We start from the raw sequence: 18,693 nt of genomic DNA, 5'->3' as shown, positions 1-18,693 counted from the left end.
TTCGCCTGCCATGACATGCAACTCTCAAATTCGTTATTTAGCAGTTACTACTAATTTACAGCTAATTTAAGACCATGCATAATTTGATTGTAGTCTGTTTGAATTTCATCATTGGATTTGTCTTGTGAGTCCTCATTAAGATAGAATTAATAAAGTCTAAGTGGTGTATTAGGATACTCAAAATAATATGGGTGGAAGTAGAGGAGTGTTTTAATTACAGGCACTGTCTTGTCATTTTTAGGTTTAATTGTTGGTTGGACTGGTTATTTTAACAAGCATCTATTGTGAGGCATTTTGTTACATAATAACAATGTTGCTATTGTAAATTTTGTACAGGGTACTTATTATTGGTGAGTGTAAACATGGAACTTTTCCAAATGCAGAAAACAAACATTCTAGCTGACGCTCTTTGCCGCTGGTCTGTGCTCTAACAGGCATTTCTTATTTGGTCATTGTAGACCAGACTACACTTGTCATGAAATCTAAAGACTTTTGGTAATCACTAAAAGTATAGTAAAATACTTGGAAGCTTTATTCCATACCGAGAAATATGATGCATCTTTCTTTGTACAAACTGTATAGAATGTGTTCCACCAGTGAAAGAAGCCCTCTCTCTAAGACAGTAATGTCTTATGGCTCTTCAGGTCTCTCGTCTGGTGAAAATTCACAGTGATCTTAGATTGGTTTTTAGCTAGGCTGTATCATTTATAGGTCTCGATTAGTTGAATGATTTGCTTAATGAGAAATATTTCTTTCAGAAGCTTCATCAGTGCTTCTATCCTAAGGCATCCTTTATAGATGTACAGTGTGGTTACCAACGTCAAGAACTCTTGTGTGCTTCCATTTATAGTTAATTTGATGGTTGTGTTTTGGGGTGGTTTAACAGTATAAATGGACTGTTATTGCTTGAAAGCAATTTTCCTTGTTGAGCCTGAATCATTATTTCTTGTAAATTATCTTGTTTTCTTTTTACGGCAAATACCATCAAAGAAAAAGATACTCAAGTTTTATTACCTTGTGGGTAGCTACAACTTACTTTTAGTAAGAGAAAATTGATTTCAGTAAATGAAAGAGATTTTATGGCTGCTTAGGGCATTTTATATGTCCTTTAAGTTTTGATGAAGATCCATTTTCAAACCTGGGTACCTTCACCCTGTGTAAAGCTGTATCTCAGTTCTTGCTCTGTACCAGCTAGTATCTATGACCTCCACTGCTGTGCCTTTCCGGTAGCGTGAGCTGCGTGTGCCGATTTGGGCTGCGGTTCCCCACGTGCCGCCTGCAGCTGCGCGGGCAGCAGCTCCCGAGCTGGTCCCTGACCCTTGGCGGTGTCCCCGTCACGATGACTCCGTGCTGCTCAGCGGGAAGGGCCTTTCCCACCGCGCTGCCGTCGCACGGTTTCCCAGGGGCTTCTGCACAGGCTCTCGGCTACATCCGTGGCTTTAGTGGAACACTCAGGAAGAAGCTGCCATACTCTCTATGCATTTCAAAATGTTGTGGAATGAATGGTTCCAGATTCCATGTCTCATATCTTTATTTTTTCCTCCGTATCCCTCTTGTTATAAAAATGCTTCTGATGACGTTAAAGCACAGTTTTAAGCAGGAAACATAATTAAGCCTTTGGCCCTTCTTACCTTACCCTTCCAAACTAAATGCAATAATATAGAATTGGAGAAACAAGGGTGGGAGTCCTGGGCTGGGAGGAGTTACTTGTTCTGTCTGGCTGCATGATGTGTATCTATGAGCCTTTTCTTGCTGTAGCTGATTGAGCTGTTGTATGCAGCAAGGTGACTAAGTTTATCATTGAATTTGAACATGGGAATGACTGGTCAAGCCAGATGCTTAGCATCCTACACATCTAAGGACTTGTAAGGTTGCTGTTTGTACATGGCATTAATATCAGAACTTTTCCCCCTCTTATCTGTTACTGAAGCTGTGGGACGAGCCAATTGGTGGGATCTGTGTTTTTAAGGAAAACCTGCAAAAATCACCAGTTTGCTTTTCCCTTGATAGACACAACAGAACAAAGTGCAACAGATAGTCAAGCTCTGTATTGAAAGCAGCAGTTGAACTTATACTTCGAGGTCAGAATATGCTCGAGATTACACTTACAAAAACTGAATTGAATGTCTTCAAGTGTGGACTATGCACTTGACATAAAATCAAGCATGGGAGTGTGTCTCTAATCTCTGTGTACGAGAAGATAATGTATGCTTGGGGAATTTTACCAATAAGACTGTTCATACAAAGCTCATAATGCAGTCTGGGCTTCTGCCTGTATGGCCCTGTCTGTTCAATCCACTGCAGACTTTATCTGAGAGTAATATTAGCAGCATAGACCAAAGAGGGAAGGATTTATTCCAGTTCTCACGTGGGAAAAAAATGCTAGTCAGGGTAACGAAGAAATTCTGGTGGTCTTCCATTTTGCTTTGTTTTTGTTTGTTTGTTTGTTTGTTCTGCTATTGGAATTTAATGCAAATTATTGCATGTGGTAATTTATCTGCATCAAGATTATTGCATTCAATAGGCTGCTAAGGAAAAGGACAAAGTTTTTTTTTTTTATCAATTATCATTATTATTGTTCAAGTAATGCAGAATAAGCTTGATTAATATCCTGCTTTCTTCTTTTCCAGATTACTCAGGGGACACAATTTTGCTTATTCATACCTTCTACTGTGGAAAAAATGGATTATTTTCCTCACCAAAAAACAGCAGTATAATGCCCATCTGACGCATGCCTCAAGGAAATCTTACTTAAAGTCTGTTGAAAGTAAGTCAAACGAAAAGCTTGCTTAAAGGTAACTTTAATCAGCCTTACAGCTATTTATGGCTCAGAAGTAAGCATCCCTAACAAGCAAACTAATCTTAGCAATCTGGCTTTTCAGCAACAGCTGTTTATTTTTAAATGAAAGTATTGGGGAAAATAGCTTGCTGTAAAGCAGAGGCAAGATTGAGCTGCGTGCTCACAACTGCATGCCCATGCGCCATACCTGTCCGTGGGCTGTTCCTCTCTTCTGCTAAAAGTTTACTTCAGTAAATTGAAACCAGGAAACCAGGGGTTATGTATGAGAAATAGAGCTAAAAAACTATCTGCATTGTAAATTAAGACTTAGACTCCTGTTGCTATGACAATTAATTTTAGAATTGGCAATTTAGGAGCAGGGTGCTAAATAACTCAAAATACAGGAAACAGTAAGTGGCTGTGCCATTTTTTTTGTTTTGATCACTGAGCTGCATCCATTTCCTACTGCCTACAGTTTAAGTGTTTTATATACATATATATATATATTTTAATGCAAAACACACTTTAATAAAACTGCATGTTATATCTGGTAATGGTATTTCGGATATCTTTTTGCATACTTCATACTTTCGTATGTACGCCTATTTGCAGAGTATGCAGTATGTGTATGTCAAAGAAAACTGCAAGATCAAGAGTTTTGGGCAGGATCTTTATCTGGAAGAAGGATGACATATTTGGAAGAATATGTTCAATATTTATAAGCTTTTTCTTTTCTTGATACATCTGGGAATACTTGTAAATGAGGGGAAAAAATAGAAAATTTTTCTAAATGAGGAAAAAGTACGTTCGTACTGCTGACATTCTGTTTCATTGGGATATTCCCCCCTATAGATGATGTGTGTTACTTAGTAGAAGATACACAACTTCATTAAACCTCAGATTAACATTTGAAACCCTAATTATTATACTTTTGATACAGTACGATAATATATTGCCTAATTCCATACCATTTTCCCAAGTAAAAATATGTGATGCTTCCATTTGATTTAAAATGGAGGCCCTTCAGTTAGCAGAAATTCCATTTTTATCAGTCACTTTACATTTGTTTCTTGCACTGCTACTTTCTGACAGAACGCAGCTGGCACCCTGTGAGAGCCCTTATGAATAAAATGAGGAAAAGGCTGTCTTATGGTCAGGCTCCTTATCTGTTGCCCGGTATGAAAGCGAAAAGATGGTATCATGGAAAAAGTATTGACTGAAGGATGCAGAGGTTCCCTACCTGGAAAGGCCGTCTCCTGTTTGTTGATTTATTTAAGCTCTAGCCTTGCTATTTCCATGAAGTTGTCATTTATCTATGACATTTTCTCCTCTGAGAATATAATCACTCCTGAGTAAGAATCAGTGTTTCAAAATCTCTCCCAAGCTCCCTGACAGGGGCTGTGAAAGCGTTCCTGCCGCAGCAGTGCGGGAGCCCTCCCAATAGCTGGAATTGCCCTGGCACGCGCATCCGCACAGCGCTGCTGCTCTGCCTTTTCCTGCGCTCTCGGCACTGTGCAGGATCAACAGAGAACCTCTCAGAGCTTTTTCAGGTGCTTCTCGACGTCCTCAGGAGATTCAGCTGTCCTAAGGTACTCCACGCCTTTCCATGCTTCTTCCTTGGGAGTGTGCTGTAGCTCTTAAATACAGAAATACAGGATAGTCTTTCCAGTCTTCTTTTTTTTTTCGCTCACATTATTTTAGCTTAGTTATTAGCTGCTAATATGGGGTTACAACCTCTAATTTTTGAATCTCATCTCAAACGATGATTCAGCAGAGTCCTTTATCAATATGCAATATGCCTCTATCTGGCAGCCTGCGTGGCGGTGCATTGCCAGCTACCAAGGAGAGGAGCATGAACAAAGGGTGAGACACGTTTCTGCAGAAGTTGAAAGGTGTTGATAGCAAGTTGGGATTTACAGTGAATGAGCTGCCCTGTTGATTGCGGAGTGGCTGTTAGCTGATACTAAAACTGATTATAGCTGCCTTTTTTTTTTTTTTTTTTTGGCTGCGGAAGCAAGTTTTTTCTTGACTTTCATCACTCATGAGAAGAAGCACTAGAAACTAAGAAGTTACTGTGGGCCAAAATTTCAGCAGTTGTTATCACAAGAAAAGAATAGCTGTGTACTCTTTTAATTCTTCTTGCAGTGCATTTCAGTCTTTGAACTCACAGACTGTATCTATACTCCTAAAGCACCCAAGTGCTCTGTACATCACCATACCTACCCCTTCCTCTTCCTGTAAAGCACAATCACCCATTCCCACTGTTGAGGGCAGTTGCTGATGTACGTTGTGTCTCAAGCCATGTTGCCCCCAACTCTGGGAAATTACCTGAGAAAATCCCAGTACATCCCTGGGTGCACTATCCCATTCATAATTCAAGTGGCCTCCAGTGAATTTAGTTTAATTCACTTGGAAAGCAAAATGAGCTAAAATAAATTAAGGTCACGTTTTATTCCCCAGTGAATTTGTCTGCAAAGGAACTAAAAGACTTGGACAAATTTAGTTAAATTAATTTGGGTTAATTTTCCCAAGTACCATTCTGTGGGCAGTTGGTATCTTAGTACCATGGAGATCTTTTCTTCCTCCTGGTTCTTCCCATTTTAACACTGAAAGAAGATGGTCCATAAATCCTCAGTCACTAAATGCTCTCTCGTGGTTTTCTCATGTTTGGAGAGTCAGTTGATTCTGCATCTTAATAATTAAACACCTTGTACCTGGCCAGCAAATGCTCTGAACACTTAACTGCTTTCGCATTTCCACGCTGTTCCAAGCAGGCAGTCTGAAAAACTGCCTGCCTGCAGTAGCTGTCAGTGCCTGTAGTGCTGCGCCTGCTCTCTCACCAAATCTTCCCTAATGAAGGTGATCCTTTAATCATGACTTTTTTTTTTCTGAAATAGCTTTTATTCTTCATAGAAGCATTTGGCAAGGTGTTATCTAATAAGGAGTGCTTTAGAGTTTCTCTGAGACTTCATTTTTTTTTAGTATGTAAATACTTTTTACTTGATAAATAAATAAATAAAGCATTTAGCCTTAGTTCAAAGAATTTAGATGCTTTGCTAACAAAAATGGTTGTGTTTGGTGCAATTTTCCAGTGTAATGATCTCGTCCACATGGTGAAATTGTGTTATTCTCCATCAAATGCAGCATGTCAGGAAAAATTACTTTCAAAATTTAGAGCTGTGAACAAAAAGGGTTTTTCTTACCAAAAATCAAAGCAGCATGTAAATTCAACACAAGAGGGGTAGTGTCCCTCCAAGGAGAGCAGTCTGCACCAAATCTGCATGTTACTTAGCTGAGAAGCATCACTAATGTTCCTCGGCAGTCAGCCTCCCTGCAAGGGAGGGAGCCAAGAGAGCAAAGCAGGTTTATTGCAGTCAGTGAGCGTCTCCTCCAGCTTTCTTCAGAACTGAGATCAGCAGAGTGATGATCGTGGCTGCTTCTTCCTTTCTTTGCAGATTATAAAAGTCAAAGAGAATCTTAATTGCAATTCAATCACTTGGTCTTGCTGAAGGTTTGTCCATCCTTGCTCTGCTTTCCTTTGCTTTTCATCACATCTGTTTTTGTCTGCTATTTATAATCCTGAGGCAATGGAATTCTTTATTCCCCCCCCCTTTTTTTTTTTAATTAGCTAGCACTTTGAAACTCTTTTCACCTTTTAGGACAAAAAGATTTTCATATAGTTTAACTGGATTAAAGACTAATTATACAGAAGTCAAAGCTTAATTCAGATGAAGGCTGTTTAGTTCCAAGTATGGCTCAGTTTTGAGGGATAGTTAAAGGAGAATAAAGTCAAATACAAATGAGACTTTAACAGGTATAAATTTTATGTTCTATTAACTTCCAACATTTAGAAATATTCATTATTCTTTTAAATACCATTAAAAAGATGCTTCTTACAGCTAACATCAGATTATCCTCATTCGTCGCTCATTATGCTATATATTTGTAGACTGCTGTATCTAAACCTTTAGTTTTGTTTTCACATTGTCTAAATATGGAATCGTTTAGGCAGCAAATTTGAATGTGCGCTTGAAGTGGAGTGCCAAGTGCTGTTTGTGTGTGACACTTTTGAAAGGAAATCTGTAATTCTACAGGGTGAAGAAACAAGCCTGGGAGAATAGTGTTATGGCTTTATAGAACAAGGCCCTTGGAGTAAAGGCCCCATAGGTGTCTGTGCTGTTAACCACGACAGGAGCTCTCATTCTTGGCAGGGAGGTCTAAGGCAGGTGATTGTTAGTTCTGCTCCCAGGGTCTGTTACACTTTAACTCTGTTGACTGCATTTCATCTCCCACGTTAAGGCTTAGACCAGCCACCAGAAGTGGTGGTGGGGATGGTTCAAGGGTAGAAGGGCTGTGTTCAGCCAGGGAGAACAAGAAGTCTGGTAGCCATCTGGGCTCCGAGGTGGTAGTTTGTAATGAGTCACTGCCTCCGTCCTTACAATTTGTTTTCTTTTCTTGCTTAGCAGTCTTTCTTTCCTATTCCATCTGGGTGTGTTTTTACAGCTAATAGTAGTTCTCTGGCAAAGAGAATAATGTCTGAAAGTCTATTTTTCTCTTTTTTTCCCCTAAACTCCAGAATGTGAGAAACCTGCCCTTTCTGTAAAAATATAGGTACTCCAAATCTGTACAGGGAAGGATCTACCAAATTTCTTCCTTGCTTTCAGAGAACACTGTATTCATCATTTGGGCTTTCTGTAGGGAGTGAGGTAGTACAAATAAAATATAGTATATATTTTTCTTTTTCTCCTATATATGTAAATATTTGTAGGTTTGATGGCACAGCACATCCTGTTTATAGTGTTTCAGGCCTGTGGTGAGGCCTTGACAGCGTGTGAGGAATGAGTTTCTGCAGTAGATGCTGTTTGGTTGTATGTGCGGCAGAGGTTTTAGTTATCTCCTGTGGTGCTGGATGTGCTTAATTCTGCACTGGTGAGATCCAGAGTTTGCAAGGAAATCGTGTAGGAGCAGAGCTCCGATCAGCACAACTCTGCAGATGTTATTTCATCTCCAGGTAACCCAGGACACTGAACAGTGATCACTGGTGGGTTTTTCATACGCATTTCTCTGAGTGAGCGCTGTTAATTCAGGTTGTGCTGTCACTTTGGATCTGATGAGCAACAGGAAGAATCAAGATATCCATGCTGTGGGAGTGAGCGTGGATATTTTTGTGCAGGTGTCCTAGGGTTGTCCGGAGTACACAGGACCTACAGGAACGTAGGCCGGAGTCCCTAGGAATGGAGAGAGCTTGTTCTTTCCATGGCTGTGGGCTTGGGAGGTTTTTGCTGGGTGTACTTCCTTGGCATCCAATACAAGGCTGGTGTTCTCTAGCTATATGGCTCTTTATCGTTTATATAATGTACTGGAACCTTGATAGTATTTCATTTTAAATTTTTGGTTTTTGACAAAACAAAACTTCTCACAGGCTCAGTTACACATGGGCTGTGTTTCCATTCGCTGTGAACGCAGAGATGGCCAGTTCTCTATCAGGACAGTAAACATTCATTAGCACTAGAAAGAACTTCCTTTGGGGGAACCAAAGGGCTCAGAATATGGGCTCAGAATATCAGCATTACGTGGAGTTTAACTTTCAAGCTGTTTTGAATCTTCCTCTAACTGTAGCGGTTCAAAAGCTACTTGTATCGGTAGGAATATACAGGGGAAGGCTGTTTTACTGATATGACTTACTTTAAACAAATCCTTGGACTTGCAGTTTCAGAGCAATATCACTGAAAATAATCATGAGAAGAAGGTGCTTTTTGCATGTGCGCACGCTGGAGCACACACAGATGTGTTTTTGTACAACATCTGTTTCTGTAGGTGACCAGAGTAGAGACAGGCAAGGGGGAAGTCATTTGGGGATCGCTCATGCTGTTTCATGGGAAGAGAAATGGTCTCTGCAGACTTTGTGTATTTTAGTTTTGTGTATTTGCTCTTGTATCCTCGAAGAGTAGGAAATGGAGTGAGAAAAGACCTGGCTTCTTTGCAGAGGGGGACAGTGAAATGAAGTTGTTCCCAGCTTTTTCCACAATTCATTCCCCTGTGGCTGTGAGGCAAGCAATAGCCAACCAATACCACCTGCTTCTGCTGTGAGAAGTTTCCATGTTATTCTTTGCCTTGGGCATGTGGTAAAGTCGCAACTGAATCTGCCAGACGGAATGATAAAATTCATGTTTAAAGGCAAACTTTGGCCAATGATGAATAACAGGCATGAAAGCAAAAGTACAGGTCTTATTTATCTAAATCCTTTTTTCTTTACAATATTTCCACGGTAGTACAGACTGAGAAATGTGGAGACACCTGTAACCTAGCTGTTTTTAATGCCTTGATGTCTTAGTAGCATGTCTAGCACAACTGGCTAGAGAACATCATCTAGAAAGATGGGTTTCCTTTATTCAGGAAAAGGTACAAAATACAGTAGGATAGATGGTTGTCAGTTAGCCATGGATTTGGCAAGAGAAAGTCCCTTAACATCTGTGTGTTATTTATCACTTGAGGCTGGGCTTTCTTTACTAGTGGATCCCAAGGTGATTGTGCCATAAGAAAGTGCACTGGTAGATTGCTTCTTCGAACTGTTGAAAAACCACAGGAGAAAACTGTGCTATCATGGTTATCAATAAATACAAGACAACACATACATTACAATAATAACTCCCTGTTCCTCCTCTTTCTCCTAAAAGCAACTTTCTAATTTCATATAGAGTAGGACTGTGACTCACAGGCGCTGCCATAGTTGTGATATGTGATTCACTTCACTTCCAAATTGTTTCATTTGACAAAATAGAAGAGAAATTGTCAGTGGCAGAAAATTAAAAAGACTTCTCTCTCTGTTTCTTGAGTTTGTTTTTAGTGAATGCACAAATGCACTTTCAGGAGCATTTTTAAACTACAATTAAAATATTCTACACAAGAATTAATCGCACACTTTTTTTGTTTGTTTTGTGTTCAAAGTCATTATCTGTACAAAAACAAGAACATTTTTGCATTTCCTCAGCTCTGACTGTGATTCCATTAGGCGCTCCGTGCTGCTGCTGGGCCGTGAGTCATTGTCACGTATTGGTGTGACGGTGGCGTCTCGGCGAGGGGCGAGTACGAGCAGCCTGCAGCAGCTGCTGAGGACGGCGCCTCGCGGGGCCTTGCACAAGCAAAGGGTCCTGTAAAGGAAACCTGATGTCTTTCACTTAGGAGGAAAAATAATGTGTTTGTCTCTTGTCATTAATCAGGTATTAAGCAGTAACTACTTTAGAAAGCCAGGATAGTGGGCTGAATCCTTTTTTCTTCCCCCACCCCCCCTTTGGGGGTGGAATTAGGTAAAGGTTTTAATTGTTTTTACTAAATACCCGTGTGTACCTTAACTGTGTAACCTGAGCTCTAATTCCATCTGTCAGAGAACACAAGTGTTCTCCAAAGTCCTACCAAGCCCTTCTGCCCTTCCTTTCGGCCTCTCCCAGCTGACCAAGTGTTTATATTGAGTACCTCTTGCAAGTGTTTCTGATTTAAGTGCTTTCACCAGTGGAAATTCAACAGTAGAAATCCAGCAATAGAGGAGGTTAGGAATGTATCAGATGCACACCTGTAGTAGTCTGTAGAATTGTTGTTTACCTGACTTTTTTTTTTCTTTTAATACAAGTTGGAACTTACTAAATAAAATCCATTTAATTGCGGCTGGCTCTGTGCGTAAAGTCAAGCACTTCAGACTGTGCTCCTGTATGTAGCATCTTCCGTGTAAACTTTTCTTTCAAAAAAAAACACATGCAGGGTGTTCCAAGACAGTATATGCATTCTGTCAGGCGTGGAGATCCGGAATGCTGCTGGCTAAGGACTGAAAGCTGCAGGTCTGCACAAGGTCTGCATGGTGACATGGTGTGTTTTTGATTGTGATGTCTCAAAAGTTTTGCAACAATGAAAGAGGCTGTCACTGCAGGTCACGCAGCCACAGCCAGGCGTTGGCTCCGAGGCCTCTCCTGAGATGTCACATGAGACTGGCCTACCAGCTTCAGGAATAATGATGAGCTGGAGAGCAACCTTTTGGCTGGGAGTGGCTGTTGGTGCCATTCCTTTTGGTGTGATTGTCATCATTATGATTATATGGAAAAGAGTTGTACTGATAGAGTTTCTCAGGAAGATTTTTAATCATTTCTGTGAAGCACAAGTTGATACTGAAGCTAAAGAACCTTCGCTGTCCTCTTGTGAGGAAGGCATCGCTGTTTCAGAAGTGAGGGCAGAAGATGCAGATTCTGTATACCCAACATCCTTGAGGTGAGGCAGCTTTAAATAACACAGGGGGTGTTGGCAAGGGAAATAAAAAACCAAATACTATGTTCTGATGTATGTGTATGCTAGCGTTAGCATGTAAGGGCAGAGAGCTGTGATTTACCCAAACACTTGCCTGCTCAGCTGGAGCACGTGAGCAGCCCTGACCACATGGACAACGTAGGACTTCGGTGCTTTGAATGAGCATGAGCCTTTCAGCTGCAGAAGTGTGGACAAGCTTCCCAGAAGATAAATCAATAAAAGCATGAAGTGTTGAGGAAAAACAAAACTTTCCTGAAAGCCTGAGTGATGAGCAGCCTCCAGACTGAGGCAGAAGTGCAATGCAAATGCTGTTTATTAAAACATTGTAACTTGGATGTTTTATGATTTTAACCAGTCTTGCTTGGAAAAGAAGGGAAACATTTGGTTTCTATCCCTTTGGAGTATATTCTAAAATACTGTTTTTTTTTCCCTTGGCAGATGGCTACCTTCTAGCGAGTCCTGCAGCGAATCTAGCGAGTCCTGCAGCGAACCGTCGAGTGCTTCTGCTGCTGCGTGCCCGGCAGCAGCCCCACATGAGCCCATGACTCTTGATATGGATGCAGTCCTGTCAGACTTTGTTCGGTCCACAGGAGCGGAACCAGGTCTGGCAAGGGACTTACTGGAAGGTAAGCCTTCAAGACACAAACATTCTCCATGCTCAGTGCTTTCTTAAAGCAAGAGCCAGTAATACAAAGAAAACTGTTTAGTCTGTGGAAAGAGACATTTCTTAGTATTTGTGCTAGTAAGCAAGTTCTTCTAATAAGCGGATCTCAGCCTATACCAAGTAGTTGTTTTTCTTGTAATACACTTCAAGAAATGTTATGATAAATCAAAGTAACTACTGAATGACCACAGTAGGCTTTAAAGTATGCCTGGGGGTGTGTATTTTCCCTTTTTTTCAACATTTTAACTTAATAGTATGCACACTGAACATTTTTTATTTTAAATTCTCTTTTCTCTTGGGGCTTTTAAGTAATAAGTGTGATGTACTATTAACTCATAGAAGCACACAATTTTGTGCTATTTCCCATGACATCTGTTTCACAATTTAAAACCTTAGGATAGCTGTGAATATTATTATTGCCTTTCTATATTTAACAAAAACCTCTGTTTTGTCTGACTGATTTGATAAACCTGTCGTTCTAGACTGGAGTCTGTCTTGGTCTGTTGTTCTTTTAGAAAAAAGTAGGAGAAGGATTTTTTTCTAATCTCAGCAGTATCAGAACAGGTTGCCAGTTATTATTGTGCTTGTCAAGTGTTGCTAAAATTTGAAAAAGGGTTCCTGTGTGTCAGAGCTGTTTCACAAGTGTCACTTATCTTGCCTTCCTTATTGTAAAGGATAATGTTTCCAAAAAAATAAAGAACTGGAATTTTGTATTCATACCATACGTGTTATCAAAGATATGGGCAATAGTTCAATAATTCTGAACAAGCTAATAGATATATGTATCTAATGTCAATCATCATCTCCTGTGTAGGAGATTTTCAAGGTAAAAAGAATTGTTGCTAGTTCCTGACAAGATGTGCTCACAGGAACATTTCAGTATGTGTACTTATGGCTGCATTTGGTGTAACAGCTATTGGCTATGCTTCATGCCAGAAGATAGTAATTTAACCAGTGGTTTCTCATTTGTTTAAAAAAGAAACAGAATGGACTGCTACACCTGCACCGCTATTACTGCTCTTAGTAGCTGCCATTGGGCGCAAGTGTCGCGGTACTGAACTGACAGGCTCCTGCTTGGCATGCTGTTGTAACATGGCTGCCTTTAAAATATGCTTCATTACTCTGAAGATAGGTCTAGAGTCAGATGTTTCTCCAAGTAAAATACAGGTTTAGTGTAGAACAGTCACTAGGCTACTTTGCATCCAGTTTGGGGCAGGATCTCCAGGTAATAGCTGGGCAATATTGCGGATTTTCCTTTCTCGTTTTTGAAAAGCAGTCCTGTTTTTTTTTTTTTTTTTTCTTTTTTTTTTTCTTTTTTTTCTTTTTTTTTCCTGCTTTAGATTATGCAGGCAGTAAGGGCACCCAAAAACTGATCGCTTAAAGACAGCATTCAGAATAGCAACTCCCCACACTCTGGTGCACAAAGTGCAAAGGTACTGCACCTGGTCGTGGAACAAAGATGTCTGTGTAATGTTTTCACTGTTTGGAAACAGATGTGTACAAGTACTTTTAAGAAGTTTGAGAATTGGTGGTCGTTTGCAGCCCCAAAATCACCGTCATAGAGAACTTTGAGCCAAACCAACCTTGCTTGTATGAACTCTCCTTTCCATGCAATCACAATTTTGGTCAGTTCTGCTAGGGCCCCATGGCAGCCTTTTTTCCAGATCTGGGCACAGATTCCATTTTTCTAGCTTGTTCTTGGGGTTCTTGGGTCCTGCCCACCTGCAGCCAGTTGAGGAGGGGTTCTCCTGTAGTTGTATCAAGGCACTTTGATGCACAGTATGTGGTGTGCTTCCTGGCTACAAGGAAATTAAACACACATTGAGAGTTTGTTGCACAAATAGTTCAAAAATCTATATTTTAAATTGCGTATAGATTTTGTAAACTACCAGAAGCGGTCCTTCTAAACTGGTTTTATTGACGTTTTTATACTGCATGGCACCATCTCTGCGTGTCCTGCTGGTAAAAACCCTGCAGGTTTTTCTTCTATTGATCTTTATATTGAGCAAAAGTTGCTTACCTGGCCAAAGTATTCTTTTCGTTATGCTTGAGGCACAGATCTTCCAGAAAGCGCCCAGTCTGGATTTTAAATGAAGATAGGGAAAGATGAAGAATGCATCATTTCATATGATGGTTCAGTCAGTGTTGTCTGGGGAGAGGGAGACTTGATTTAGTTCTAGTTTACATGTCTGGAGTTTCTTGCCAGCTATTAGTATCATGAAATAACAACACTATCATTCAATTGCTTTTCTATCTAATTTTGATAAGATAGATGTGTGGAGCTCCAAGTCTCATTTCTGCTGCTGTCTATGTATCTTCCGAATTTTCTGTATTATTCACATGAATGTGTACAGCAAAGTGTTGGTTATTTCAGTACATGTGTTGCACACAGAGTGCAGATTGCTGCCTTTTGCTGCTGCTCACGAATGCTGCTGTTCCTCCAGCCAGAGGCCTCTGGCTGGTTTTAGGGAGCTTGCAGTGTGTTCAGTGCCCACTATGCCCTAGTGTTGCCAGTTCCAGACGCCTGTGCAGGTGCTCAGCTCTCCTGGAGTTCAGGCTCCACAGCCTTTTAAGATCTTAAGGGGATTAGTTCAATTGTATGTGAAGTTTGCCATGCACAGCTGAAAATTGCTGACTTCGGAAGCTGTGTCAAAATTAAAACTGGATTTGTTTTTCCTAGTTCTGTCATTTATAAAAACCTCATAACTGTCTAATAAGCCGCTACTTAGTGGAAAGAATTACATTAAAATTGGTTAGTGTCGTATTTGTCCAAAGCATGATTTGTGTTTTATTCCTGCTTTTCCTATGCTGTTTGCTGAGCCGGAAGGTCGTTGCAGGTTACGTACCGGTCGCTGCTCTCCTGATGGAGCCCTGGGAACTTCTTGTGTAGGCTTGGAGAGAGTACAAGGCAGGAGGGCTTAGCACTTGCAGCACATGTTGCTGTACTGGCAAGTCAGCTCTCTTAGTGTTTAAGGCTTTCCTTCCTCTTGAATATTGTGAAGAGCCTTCCTTCTGTCGCCACTTATTCTGATAGTTTGGTAAATTTATAGTCTCTTTCTGCTGTTAAAGCAAGCTTTTATCCTGCAAGGTGATAGGTTGTAAAGTTGTATTATGATTGATAGGTGGTTTTCATTAAACTGTGTGTAGATATTGAAGAAATAAGCCTTTTCTCCAGGTGCAGAACTAATGCCAAAGAACAGCCCAAGGAAGAATACCAGTTTTCATAACAGGATGCTAAGCCAAGTTTGCAGGTTCTTGACCTAAAGCTCTGTTGTGGCTAGGAGGACTCTAGCACAGTGCTGGACCGAAATACCCCTCTGTCTTGCTGGGTGTGAGATCCAAGAAGGCACTAATGTAAAAACCACAGCTGTGACAGGTTTTGTATTTCCACCTCCTGTTAAAACCAGTACTTCTGTGGGAAACTGTGGAAACCATACAATGGTAAAAACACTACATTTTGTTCTTTCATATCTTCACAAAAGAATCTGTACCAGTTGGCTTTCCTAGGGTCAGGTTTGCTTCTCTACAGTCATTTCAAAATGCAAAAAACAGGAATTTTGTCAGATGAGCTCAACGAAGGAATAGGTGGATGTTCCTTATGCTGCATCCATTACCCAAAGGGGTATTTGAAAATGCAACTTGTCTTGTAGAGTCCAGTGTTCCTGTATATTTCATCAGACTTGCAGGTCAGCTTCTGAGAGTAAGCTTCATCATGAGTTAAAATTTGTATTAGTGCTGTCATACCATTATCTGAACAGATATCTATTCCTGTCAGATTTCATCACACTATTGAATGTATGTTGTGAAACTTCATGTAAATATATTCTCCAAGAAACAGAAAGATATAGGCAGAGTTTCTGATCCTGTGGGAAAATTTCCTCCCAAGGACAAGAACTTGAAGGGTTCTACACCTGACAGAGGAACCCAGTTATTTTCTGTCTTGTCTGTAGATGGAATATAAGACCATTGCATCCTTGCAAGTAAATCTACCAGTTTGCACCTCATCTTCCTCCTATTTTTTTAAAGATGTGTCGTCGAACCTCAGTATTATGACAATTAAGATTAATTAAATCAGCCAATTGTGATGCAAGTGAAAAGAGCTAGTGGAATTTTGAAATTGTTTTCAGCAACCCAGCAGTCAAATGCATATTTACAGTTTGCTTTTACAGTTACCACCCTGATTGACTCTTATAAATTAAATAAGCATGAAATTATAAGACCAGGTTCTAACTTGAGCCATTTGGGTTAAATTAATAATTAAGCATAGCAAAGAAAGTTAAACTTATATTCATGCGGAATTATGTAACTGCAGTGCTGAAAAGGACACATTCTGCACTGTTTTCCAGCAGAGGTTTTGACAGCACAAAATCATATAACTTATTAAAGCATGTCTTAAAGATCTATAGTAATTTGAGGAATCAAAGTTTATTCTATCCTGGTGTGCTACGGATACTTAGTAATTGAGCTTTATAACAGCTTAGAGTGTCTTTATAGCTTTAAAACCTGTAAAATCTTCTCTACCTTCCCACCCAACTTTCTTGCTCTTGAACATCCCAGTAACTGCATGCCCACTTCTAGGATGAGAACCTTGAAGTAGGTGAGATCATGAGAAGAAAAACGGGTAATGGGCTTTATGTACAACTAACCGTAAAGAGCACCTTATGTCTGCTGGTTCAAGAGACTCCCATGCACCCTTCTCTGTAGCAGTATAAATCTTTTTTTGTGTCCTCTGTGTGCCTGCATGCCTGAGCAATAGCTGAGTGAGCTATTTCTGGGTTGAACTCTCCAGATGATCTATCTCCACGTCAGACTCTGTGTTCCATCAGAAACTGCAGTTCTGTCTGTTCTGTTAGTTTCTGGCAGTGCTTTGTGCATAAAACACTTCATGTCTGTTTTTATTTTGATTGCTTCTTCTGTTTGCTACCTTTCTATATTTTTATACCGAAGGGGTTTTTTTTCTTTCTCTACTCAGCACTCCTTTCATTCTTTGCTGAACTACTCTCCTGGACCACCCAAATTACTTGCACTTTTATTTTCAGTTGAAAGAACAGCTTCCTAAGAGTCCTGCCCAAATGCTTAACTAGAATTATGACTAAATTATTAAAAGCAGAAGCACACTTCTGTCAGCCTGGTTTCGATTACAGGACTTTGCCCAGCGTTCCTCCGTATTGTTTAGGACTCTAAGGAGGACAGTTGATTGATAGCTACTTACACCCTTAGCTATAGTCTTGCCAAAACTTTGAAGTAAACACCCAACAGGAATTAACCTCAAGACTATGAACATCTGCAGATTGTGTCTTCAAATTTATGGTATTTCCAAGAAAATCCTGACGATTTTTATGCTAAAAATTGAGGCAAATTGCCCAAAAGATAACAAACACGTCCCTATGGAAATATGAGGACACCAAAAGCTGTTTGCTGACTGTGCCAGATAATAAATAAAACCCTGTGTTGGGGAGGATGTATGAGCACCGTATATGTCAGCAAATCGTAGAGTGGGCAGAGTGAATGTGACAGTTGCTTGGCTCTTGCGAGTGGCATTTGACTCCCAGGGCATGGAAACTGGATCTGGCATCGCTCATTGTGATGGTTTGGGAATCAGAATGCTGGGAGCAGACCCTCTCTAGCAACAGAACCATTTCTAACATCTGCTGCAGACAGGCAGACCTGGGCACTTCCTTCCAGCAGGTAGTGAAGCGGGAGGAGTTCGACAGCTTTGTTGTTTTGTTTTTCAAAAATACCAATTTATTCCACCAACCTGCCTCAGTGCCAGAGCATTCCCCTCGCTGTGAGTTGTGCTTATGTGGCCATTTCCATGATCCCATGAGGCAAAGGCTTCTTCACTGGACTAGCAGTATCCAAGAGCACAGTATGAACCTCTATACCTTTTTGAAGTTTTCAAGTACTTTTATGAAAGTACATTCACATTTCTCAATGAATCTTGTGCTCATTGGCCTCACTTTACACTCTGAATATTCTTCCAACATGTGTCACTCCTCTCAGTACTGTTTTTATACATATTGGTATCAGTAGTCTGTATTTCATTAGGAGCTTAACTAACCATAGGGAACTTGGTAGATGATAGACAATCAAATACTTTCAAAGTAGAGTATGATTTGTTCTGTGTTATTTTAATTTTTCATTAAATGAGAATATTAAACACTTCTGTGTTTTCACTGGGGTCAGCCTCGTGTTAGAAAAGCAGAACTGTACAGTCCACCTCTGCAAAGTCCACTTGTATCTGTAAGGTCAAATCAGCATGAAGACGTTTGCTTGGCTTCTTGGGAGAGCCTCTTCTGATACTGTTTTGACTGTCTAAGTCTTCAACACCCTTGTTTCAGGTTTGTCTGCTTTTGGTGCTCTTTTTCCTTTCCCTACCTTTTTTCAGTAATTGATTGTTTAGTGCTTTCTGTCTTTCTGTCTGTCTTTGTATATAGTAAGCCTTTAATTGCATTCAAAGGTATGTTCCTTATGTTATGCATCAGCATAAGTCATTCTGCTCCTAAAGGAAAGCACTTGTGGTTGCATTCTTTGAAAATAATTATGTTCCATATTGATTTTATTGGCCAGCATTTTCTCTTAATGCATCTAGTGCAACATATAGTGCAGCATAGTCCCTGTGACAGTTTACCATGAACAGATGGATGGATATAAGAAAAGAAAAAAAGTAACATCATTTTTATGGCTTTCATCTAGTAATCATCTTCTGTATTTATTAAGATGTTTACACTGTTTTAAAATAATCGTAAGTAAATATTCGTGAATCTCAAGAAATGTCAGCTGGTATGTACACATTTCCTGAACTTGTTTTTTATAGATGTTATTTTCCAACTCGTTTCTTTGTTGGATGATTAACTCTGCATCATTTCCTGACTCTTTCATCTCTGTTTCATTTCAAATTTCTGTTCGAAAAATAGTTCACAACTTTGAGGTTTTTATCTAGTTTGTTTGCTCCCAA

General features: G+C 40.0%; 1 protein-coding gene and 1 long non-coding RNA gene across 2 annotated transcripts in view; both read left to right on the top strand.

The window, feature by feature from the left end:
* The window catches only part of LOC148596399 (uncharacterized), a 384,302-nt gene that overhangs the window by 310,784 nt on the left and 54,825 nt on the right, over positions 1-18,693 (top strand). The gene's annotated exons all lie outside the window — the stretch shown is intronic.
* The window catches only part of OTUD7A (OTU deubiquitinase 7A), a 57,828-nt gene that overhangs the window by 2,075 nt on the left and 37,060 nt on the right, over positions 1-18,693 (top strand). Inside the window, exons 2-3 of the mRNA XM_088520036.1 lie at positions 2,631-2,767; positions 11,510-11,697. Of these exons, the coding sequence (XP_088376162.1) occupies positions 11,613-11,697 (85 nt within the window). The 5' untranslated portion in view covers positions 2,631-2,767; positions 11,510-11,612. The remainder of the gene's footprint in view (positions 1-2,630; positions 2,768-11,509; positions 11,698-18,693) is intronic.

The sequence above is a fragment of the Tinamus guttatus genome, unplaced genomic scaffold, assembly GCF_059628265.1.
Source record: "Tinamus guttatus ecotype Peru unplaced genomic scaffold, ASM5962826v1 Tinamus_guttatus_pri_ptg000004l, whole genome shotgun sequence".
Taxonomy (NCBI): Eukaryota; Metazoa; Chordata; class Aves; order Tinamiformes; family Tinamidae; genus Tinamus; species Tinamus guttatus.
The sequence above is the reverse complement of the archived record's forward strand: the minus strand, read 5'-3'. Positions and strand labels throughout refer to the sequence as shown.